Source organism: Neltuma alba, unplaced genomic scaffold, assembly GCF_004799145.2.
Source record: "Neltuma alba isolate B1F8T4 unplaced genomic scaffold, ASM479914v2 tig00010779_pilon, whole genome shotgun sequence".
NCBI classification, from domain to species: domain Eukaryota; kingdom Viridiplantae; phylum Streptophyta; class Magnoliopsida; order Fabales; family Fabaceae; genus Neltuma; species Neltuma alba.
In genome coordinates this window covers 45,524-55,396 of record NW_021635598.1, presented here as the reverse complement: position 1 = coordinate 55,396, position 9,873 = coordinate 45,524, and the positions used below count along the sequence as shown (strand labels likewise).

Below are 9,873 nucleotides of genomic sequence, written 5' to 3'. Positions count from 1 at the left end.
CAATAAAACACTATTTATACCTTCGCTTATGAATGTTAGAGGCACTTCAAATTGAATTTTTGGACGTAGGCAAGCATTAACCCATGGAAAATGGTCTAAGGACTAATGAAGGAATAATCTCAATTTAATTAGAAATAAAACTTTAACATTCAGTAACCTTCGGCTAATAAAAATAAACTAACAAAACAAAGATTTTCCTTAACTGGAGTTCCAGGTGGGGATCGCTAGTTTTCAACTATGTTTCCCCCCTATGAGCTGTTGTCATGTGTGCGAGATCCTTCTTCTCCTCTAGGCCCATCCACTAGCCCAAGAATATTTATATTCACTTGAACCTCCTCTCTCTTGAGTAATGTGGGACTTTACTTTTAACACACCCACTTATATTCATAACATCATATGCATTTCAACTACCTCTTAATAGAAACTCGCTAACATATGTAATAATCATAGAGATTCTTGGGAATAAAATGAATAAATATTGAAAATAAAATGAATTGGGATTTTATGTTTATAACTAAATTGAACCTCCAACTAATTATTATATCAAATACGGCATGTAGCAGAAAAACAAAGATACAGGAGGAGAGGAACATGAGTGGTGATATCTTACAATGAAATTGCAAAATTATAGTAAGTGAACATAATATCAATAATTACTGATAGTTTTTTTTTAAAATAAAATTTCGGCAATTTTACTCCAATTTAAAAATAAAATCATGAATCGAATCTTTTGAGAAACTTTGCGAACTATTCTTAGTCAAAAGATTACTCAAGATAATCGTGAGATTTTTTCACAAAAAGGGATGCATGGACTTAGACTTGAAAAAGTTATGTAATATGCAAAGAGCCATAAAGATAAGACGGTGTTTGTTAGGAAAGGAAAAAAAATAGGGAAAACCAAAAAAGCATCCTCGACATGGAACTACAATACTGGCCCGGATTATTCTCAGACGTTAAACTATGGAAATTTTAATGAAATTTATGGATGCAATAAAAGTAGGTGGATGGGAAGGACACGGAATTTCGTTTTCTCAATTTCTTTTGACCACTTGAATGAGATATGAAAAGATGTGGTGGTCAAAAAGAACAATGAAAAGATGTGGTGGTCAAAAAGAAATATGAAAGCATGATATGAGAACATGTTTGAATAGGATTCAAACATGTTCGATTTCTTTAAAATCTATTTTCAATAATGCCATCGCAGGCCCCCACCATCCCTTTTATAATCAATCTGTGTTTTGAATTGACTAATAAATTAAGGGGTGTTAATGTTATTTTAAAAAAATGGGTTGTCAAACAACTAACTTCCTGTTTTTTATAATCAATTTGTCTTCTTATTTCATGCCCCGTCCACTTAATATAAAAATTACTTAACTAATTTGGATTGATTGAAAAGGCAAGATAAATAAGCTACTTATAATAAATATGACATAATCTCCCTAAAATAATCCTGTCTACTAATAAATGTCACGAGGAGCATTTTGAATTATGGCTTCATTACTAGTTATCATGGGAAACCTTATCTTTCATTTCTCCTTCATGCTCTTCATGCTTTATCTCATGCTTTGCCCATCTTTATGTCACTCCAATTTTACTTGCGATGAATTGGCGCTTTTGGCTCTCAAATCTTCTGTTAGGGATCCTTACCATCGCTTGGAAAACTGGTCCAGTTCCTCTTCCATATGCAATTGGTCTGGGGTTACATGTGATTCCAAGCATAAGAGAGTTAGAATACTGAGTCTTGCTAAAATGGACCTCAACGGCACCTTACCATCGCAGATTGGCGATATGTCCTTCCTAGTAAAACTTGATCTCAACAGCAACAATTTGTATGGTAAGTTGCCAAAAGAGTTGTTTCAGTTGCAGAGGTTAGAAATTCTGAACCTAAGCTATAATGCATTCAGTGGAGAAATCCCAAGTTGGATGGGAAGCTTATTTAATCTTCAACAGTTGATTCTTGGCAATAATAGTTTTGGAAGTATCATTCCTCCAAGTATATCCAATTTGTCTATGTTGGAGACCTTGGATTTGAGCTCTAATTCTCTCCAAGGATCTATTCCGTTTCATATTGGAAGGCTTCAGCATCTCAAAACTTTGCGCCTTTCTGTGAACAAGCTTTCAGGAATCATACCTCCACCTATTTCTAATATATCCTCACTTGAGCTCATCTCTCTGCCTGTCAACGTCCTACAAGGTATGCCTTGCATAATTAATACTCATCTCGTCCTTAATGTAAAAGCTATTTAACTAATTTGATTACATTAAAGAAGTTAGATAAATTAGTCAATTATAAGAAATGTGACGTATTTTCCTAAAACACCATAATAATTGTCCTTAATATCTTCTCTCTCCTTCCTACTTGATTATGGTTGAGTGAATATCAATAATAGTTTAAAAAAAATGATAAATATGAAAAATATGTCTTATATTTAATACCAATGTTAACTCAACAATTAAATCCTATACTAAAGATAGGAAGAGTATGTGATATAAAGCATTTATTCTGTTTCAAAATTTATAGAACGTTGTCTTCTTCAACATTCATTTTACACCATTCTGTTTATTATATCAAGCACAGTTCATTCCCTTTCCTTTAAGTTACAAATGAGTTAATATGAAAGAGGGGGGGGCGGGAGTACTGTACTGTAGCAATCATGTAATTTTTTGTCCTATTGCAGGACCTATTCCCATAGAAATGAATAAGCTCACAAAGCTGAAAATTATATACTTGGAAGATAATAAGTTGACTGGCCAAATACCAAGAAGTATTGGAAGCTTGATCATCCTTCAAGAAATATATCTTTCAACCAATAACTTACAAGGTAGTGTAAAATTTTTGACTCATCATAATTTGTCACTATGGTTTTCTTTTCCTTTTAAGGATTTTCTCTATACATGTCCTTTTTCCTTTTCCTTACTTTTTTTTGCCAACAACTCTGCACATGCGTCGTTAGGAGCAAATATACATTGATCTTCTTTAATAATATGTGGGAGTTAAAATATATTTATTTAAATGACAATAAATTTTGGTGATCAGCATCCCTTGAAATACATGTCAAGTTGGATGCTAGAATGCAAGGAATTGGGGTAATTATTGACCTTCTATTAGATTTACTAGACAGAATGAGCTTGAATGCTCATCAAGATGAACATCCCAAGCTCATTAGATATTGGCCATTCATATCTGAATTGGACAGTCCAAATTTGATGACTTTTTTATTCTTGTTCTTAAAAAATAATTGTTTTGATTGGCATAGAATCTAAATAAAGGTAATCTCTTAACTATTATTTTTTTTCAAAAATAGTTATTGTTTAAAAAATAATTAATGAAAAATTTTAAATCTAGCAAATCTGATGAGTTTAGGGTGTTTATTACCTTGATAAGCACCTAAACTGGTTCTTTTAGTGGACACACCTCTGGTGACATTCCAAATTTGACTATACCTGGTTATGTATTAAGAAATTTAATAGATAATTAAACAAATTCCTCCCTCCCACAAAAAATATAAATGATAAACAATATTAAAAAGCAGTGTGCATATATATAACTAAATATCTCTTCACTATCACAAAATAGTTATTAAATTACAAGATTCACATGCCCTCACCTTTGTACAGATCATGAACTATCATAAATTTACATATAGAAACTCAATGTCTCTTATCGTGGTCATACTGCAGGAGATATTCCCAAGGAAATTAGCAATATTACAAATGCTAACAAAATATACTTGGATAACAATCAATTGTCTCGTCACATACCAAAAGGCATTGGAAAATTGACTATGCTTCAAGAGCTATCTCTTGCCAACAATAACTTTGAAGGTACGTGTGTGTGTGTTTTTGTCAAACTGAAAGCGCTCTCCAATTTTCTTCAAGAGTTAGTGCTTCTGTAACATACTTCCTCTGATCCTATATATAAGATATAAAAAACTAAATTATGTAGATAATAAAGTTGGTTAAAAATGATTGAAGATAATAAGTATGTAAAAAAATATTTTATTTTTAAGAAATATCCTTATTCATGGTGAGAGTAAAATGAGAGATAGAGAATGAGCAGAAAAATGAAGTTTTTTTTTGGCTTGCAGGAAATATTCCCATTGAAATTAGAAGCCTTACAAATCTGAAAATTATAGACCTATCAGTTAATCAACTATTTGGCCATATACCAAGAGGCATTGGAAACTTGACTGTGCTTCAAGATTTAAATCTTGAAATCAATAATTTGGAAGGTACTTTTACACCCCCAATATAATGTGCTATTATCATTTTTATATTAATATGATATTCTAGGCGTTAGCATCATATCAATAGTGCTTTTCCTTCTTTTCTTTTGTTTTTTCCCCCCATAATGCAAGAGATGTTCATTTATAAATATTTTTTGGGGACTATAATATGAGGACTACTTTTCAATAGTTACATTTCTTGTAAGAGATATAGTGGCTGCATGACTAAGACATTGATAACATATATACAGTACTACTTAAGTAATAACAAAATGAGTAGCATATTGTTCCACGAGAAAACAATTAAGTATAGTAAGCATACAAGTTGTGCATTACAAGTGGCTGGTGTAGAATATTCAATTTCTACGTCCGTTATACAAAGATCAACATGTTGGCAACATAAAAGTTTTTTTTAATTCATAAAAGGTATTATTTTTAATATGTCATCATTTGCTTTGTTATTAAACTACTCTGCAATTAACCAACAATAAAGCTAGCATTCGGAACCAGCAACAGTGAAAACAAACAATATGCATCAAACCAGCAACCAGCAACAATAAAACATATGTGTATCCCGGAAAAAAAAAAACATGTTTTTTTACAAAATCAATAACCAAAGACTAAAATAGTATGAGGTGAAGAAATCTGTAAATTATACTAAAAAAACCAATTATATTCTAAACCATATACAATATCCAGCAACTTAACTAATTGTATTTCACTAGTCGAATGCAATATTTTACTATACCAAGATCAGTTATTGTCCTCTTATACTCATGTTTGTAACGGTTGAATCCAATAGTTGTTCCCCACTTAGCAACACATATCTATCTTTAAGATGTCATTTCATTCCCAGTATTGTCAAGATGAAATATGTCAGGTTTTCTTCATCTCAGATCACTCAAACTGCTCTTTAAACCCATAACATCCTATCGAGGGTCAAATTTCTACTTCTGACATCGGACACTTAAGAGTGTTTATCCAATGCCACATTGAGCTCCACTTATTGGGTTCAGGAGCCCCACCAGGCTCACCACTAACCATACATTAACAGCTCGACATTAGTGATAACATTAGAGAACAATCACTCAATACCGATTATCGAAAATAGGAACATGACATCTTAATAGCTAGACATTTTAATTCTATTCACAGCTTTAGTTTTTTTTAACTGCTTCAAACATTATTTTCACTGGCATTTCAACTAAAATTTGTATTCAGGTTCAATATCTATGGAAATAGGCAATCTTCAACAACTTGAAACGTTATTATTATCTCAAAACAAGTTGAACAAATCTATTCCATCGGAAATTTTCAACATCTCAGCTTTGAAAGTCTTGTCTCTCTCAAACAATTCTCTATCAGGAAGTCTTCCATCAGATTTTGGATATGGCCTTCTTAATCTACAGAGTTTATATTTATCGGGCAACAAACTATCTGGAAGGATCCCAATACTATATCCAATTGTTCCAAGTTAACCATTCTAGAATTAGAGCAAAATAATTTTGAAGGGGTTTTGCCAAGCATAATTGGGCATTTAAGATGCCTAGAAAATCTCTGGGTGCACGATAACAATTTCTCCATAATAGATGATGATTCAAATTCTGAAACTGGCTTTTTTAGCTCGTTGTCAAATTGTAGACATTTGGAAACCCTAATTCTCTCAAAGAATCCATTGCAAATGAAACTTCCCAAGTCCATTGGAAATTTGTCTGATTCTCTGCAGACACTGATGATTGACTTCTGCGGGATTAATGGTAGCATACCATTAGAAATTGGGAACCTGTCTAACTTGGTTCAACTATCTTTTGCTGGAAATGTTTTAAATGGATTAATTCCAACAACAATTAGCAACTTACAGGATCTTCAGTATTTGAATCTCGTGGGCAATGAGCTAGATGGCTTGATTGTTGATGAGCTTTGTGATGTTAGAACAATTGCATACTTATATTTATCTCAAAACAAATTTTCTGGAGCAGTGCCTTCTTGCTTAGGAAATCTTATGTCCCTGCAGGAGCTTTATTTGGGCTCCAATAAGTTGATCTCCGAAATACCTTCTTCCTTTTGAAATTTAACAGGCATATTGAAAGTAAACCTATCTTCCAACAAGTTAGTTGGAAATCTTTCATCCAACATTGGGAACACGAAAGCTCTCATTCTATTAGATTTATCAAGAAATCATATTTCAGGCACCATTCCGACGACCATTGGTGGCTTGCAAAATTTGCAAGTTTTCTCCTTAGCACATAACATAATGCGAGGGACGATTCCGTAATCACTTGGGGATTTGCTAAGCTTAGTAAATCTAGACCTTTCCCAAAATAAGTTGTCTGGTGAGATTCCTAAATCACTAGGGTCAATTACGTCCCTTAAGTTTGTCAACCTCTCATATAACGAACTACAAGGTGAGATCCCAAGTGACGGGTTCTTCAAAGATTTGACAGCTGAATCTTTCATGGTGAATAAAGCACTTCGTGGTGAGCCAAAAATGCAAGTGCCTACATGCAGAAAAGAGGAAAGAAAAAGGTCAATAGCAAAACTGATTTTGCTGAAATTTATACTACCCATGGTTTTGTCAACAATTTTGGTTGTTTCAGGCATTATCCTCTTTCAATGTAAACGAATGAATTCTAGGCATACCATAATGAAACAAGAGTTATCAGCTTTAGGAATGCCTAGAAGGATTTCATATTTTGAAATTTTGGATGCAACCAACAAATTTGATGAGAGTAACTTACTGGGAAGAGGAAGTTTTGGTTCTGTATTTAAAGGAAGGCTTTCAAATGGAACAATGGTTGCTTTTAAAATATTCAATTTTGATTCAGAAGCATCGTCAAAGAGCTTTGAACTGGAATGTGACACGATGCGTAATGCACGTCACTGCAATTTGGTGAAGATCATAAGTAGTTGTTCCAATCTTGATTTCAAGTGTTTGGTAATGGAGTTCATTCCCAATGGGAGTCTTGAAAAATGGTTATATTCTCATAACTATAGTTTGGATTTTCTGCAAAGGTTAAATATAATGATAGATGTTGCATCTGCTTTGGAATATCTCCATTGTAGCTTGCCAACACCAATAGTCCACTGTGATTTGAAGCCAAGAAACATTTTGTTGGATGATAACATGGTTGCTCATGTGAGTGACTTTGGAATTGCAAAATTTCTAGACAAAGGAAAGTCTAGTAAACTCACAGAGACAATACCTACAATTGGTTATGTTGCACCAGGTAATAACCCAACACATTTGCTTCTTTTTTTCCCTTCAATATGAATAATCACGAATTCTTATATAACAAAAAATCTTGGCTCTTGGGTATTTACTTCATTTTTAGTATATGTCCTTAAGGCTTAATCTAAGATAAATATAACTTTTGATCTTTGAACTTTTTCTCAATTATTGATTCTGCCTTTAAACTTTAATCTGAAATAACTTAGAACAAGCCAATTCTTATGAATTTTTTTGACTCGAACTAGCCTAATCCTTGCAAATCTTTACAGCTCAATAAACTATAACGGCTGAATTGATTAAATTCTTATTTTGCAATTTTTTTTATGAGATAGTTGATTTTTTCTACTTGGTAGAATCAAATCATATGCAGAATATGGATCTCTTGGAATTGTCTCAACAAAAATTGATATGTACAGCTTCGGAGTAATACTAATGGAAGTATTCACAAGAAAAAGGCCAACAGAAGATATGCTTGTGGATGGATTGAACTTGAAGAGTTGGGTAAGTGAATCAATGTCGTCCCGTTCACTAACTCCAGTCATAGATTCCAATTTATTACAAGGAGATCATGATGAAAAATATATTGCCAATACTTTGACAACTACATCCACTATTCTTGAATTGGCCTTGAACTGTTGTGCCAACTTTTCACAAAGGCGTTGCAATATGTCAGGGGTTGTGGTATCATTAAACAAGATCAAGAACGTGTTTATTCAAACATGCCATTTAAAGAAATATTGAACCTATTTGCAATTAATTTGCATTATTGTCTATCTCTCATGTTTAGAAAATGCTGGATGCGATACCTAGTAAGAAATTAATGGACATACACTGAAGACAAATATATGAGCTGTAAATTTAATTTATTGTTTTTTTGGATGAGCTGTATTATATGGATTATGAGTGTTTTGATCAATGAGATGTAGGAATCCATATTCTCAAGGTCTCAGAGAAGGTATTGAAGTATTTATGTTCTCTCTCATCATTCCAGTATATTTAGTTCCCTGGCTCTTTTTTGAGGATGTTTCTTGATGCTACATTATATGGTGATTTTTTTTATATTTATAAATCCTTATTCGCATTATTATTTCATATTTTGATTATAATACTTTTTGCAAACAAATAACAAGGGTTATGGGAAAGCACTTATAAGTGAGTTTGACAATTTTGACGAGTTAAAAAATGTCATTCAACAACTTTTAAATAATGTGCTTATCCCTACATTATATATATATATATATATATATATATAAAACTTTGTAATGCACCTACGTAATTGTTCTTTTTTTTTTGTTGTGCGTGTGAATAAACAATAATAATATTATTTCTTTGAAAAAATACATGTTTTCTGTCAAACAAGATTTTTTCTATTAAAAAATTAATATAAAGGTTTATAAACCTGAAATCATTCACCATAATCAATATATTTTATCATATTATTGAGGTGATTGTAAATTTAAATTTTTTTAATGATTACTAATTATTTTTTAGTTTTGCACTACTTCTGTCTCTTTATGCAAGTAAAACGCAGTTGTCAGACTCCTGGATGCCATCAAGTTCGTAGGTGTCTGCTTCTTTTCCTTCTTCTCGTTCCCGCCCTTAATCATTTATTGGGATGTATGGGTCATATATGATCAAAAAGTTGAATGTACAAGCCTTCTAATTGTACAATATGACTTAAAATTTGGATGAGAAATGAAAGAAAACCGCTGTCCAGGAAAATCCCTCTGGTCTATTAAAAAAAGAAAAACATCATCTTGTAAATGAAAATACAATAGGTTGATTACTTCTGCTCCATGGAACCAGCTTCACGAAATAATTTCAACTACATGTAGAATTCTAACATGTAGGATTGTGTTCTCTATAGAGGCAAAGCTAAGAATATTTATTACAAAACTTATTACTTAGGCAACTATTTCGAAACAAGTCCCACATCCAGTATCATAAAAAAACAAGCCAGACGATAAAACTCATTAAGTCGACGCCGGCATGAAACTCAAATGGGGGTACGGGGATGATGGAATATGGCTTTGACAAAGAAACCAACTGCTGGAACCGTCGCTTTTTTGTTCTGGCCACCTGCAATGTTATGATTAGTGAATATTTGAAACACTGAATGTTGTTAGGAGTTTCTCAAGACATGGAGCGTTACACCATTTCATCATGGAAAACTGAAGTTGGAATATAAGAATGGTAGCCTCAAGTGTTACATGCCTTAATACAAACGAATAAACTTAAGAAGCTAATCACATCAGGTTTTAGATAGATCACCGTTTATACCACTGGCCAGTTCTCACCTCATATTCCAATTGAAGTAGTTGCTTCATCTTGTCATCAACTACTATTCGATGAATAGATGCCAAACAGTCGTTCTCAAACCCAAAAGACCCCAATTTATCACGCAGATCTTCACGTTCC

At 32.7% G+C, this 9,873-nt stretch overlaps 2 protein-coding genes across 2 annotated transcripts; both read left to right on the top strand.

Annotated features, from left to right (window-relative positions):
* The first annotated feature begins 1,509 nt into the window (after positions 1-1,509).
* Positions 1,510-6,294, top strand: LOC114758977 (probable LRR receptor-like serine/threonine-protein kinase At3g47570). The gene is made up of 6 exons (XM_028948072.1): positions 1,510-2,194; positions 2,679-2,765; positions 3,682-3,825; positions 4,089-4,232; positions 5,448-5,490; positions 5,868-6,294. Exons 1-6 carry the CDS (start codon positions 1,510-1,512, stop codon positions 6,292-6,294), a joined length of 1,530 nt encoding a protein of 509 aa, XP_028803905.1.
* A 576-nt stretch (positions 6,295-6,870) lies between these two features.
* On the top strand, positions 6,871-9,674 carry LOC114758976 (LRR receptor-like serine/threonine-protein kinase EFR). Its single transcript, XM_028948071.1, has 3 exons — positions 6,871-7,453; positions 7,826-7,956; positions 9,582-9,674. The coding sequence occupies exons 1-3, from the start codon at positions 6,871-6,873 to the stop codon at positions 9,672-9,674; spliced, it is 807 nt and encodes a 268-aa protein (XP_028803904.1).
* The last annotated feature ends 199 nt before the right edge of the window (positions 9,675-9,873 follow it).

Coding starts and splice junctions, on each gene's coding strand:
- LOC114758977 (XM_028948072.1), top strand. CDS start 1,510: ATGGGAAACCTTATCTTTCATTTCTCCTTCATGCTCTTCATGCTTTAT. Junction 3,826..4,088: donor TGCCAACAATAACTTTGAAG/GTACGTGTGTGT, acceptor TTTGGCTTGCAG/GAAATATTCCCATTGAAATT. Junction 4,233..5,447: donor TGAAATCAATAATTTGGAAG/GTACTTTTACAC, acceptor ATTTGTATTCAG/GTTCAATATCTATGGAAATA.
- LOC114758976 (XM_028948071.1), top strand. CDS start 6,871: ATGAAACAAGAGTTATCAGCTTTAGGAATGCCTAGAAGGATTTCATAT. Junction 7,454..7,825: donor AATTGGTTATGTTGCACCAG/GTAATAACCCAA, acceptor AATCATATGCAG/AATATGGATCTCTTGGAATT. Junction 7,957..9,581: donor GATTGAACTTGAAGAGTTGG/GTAAGTGAATCA, acceptor GAATGTTGTTAG/GAGTTTCTCAAGACATGGAG.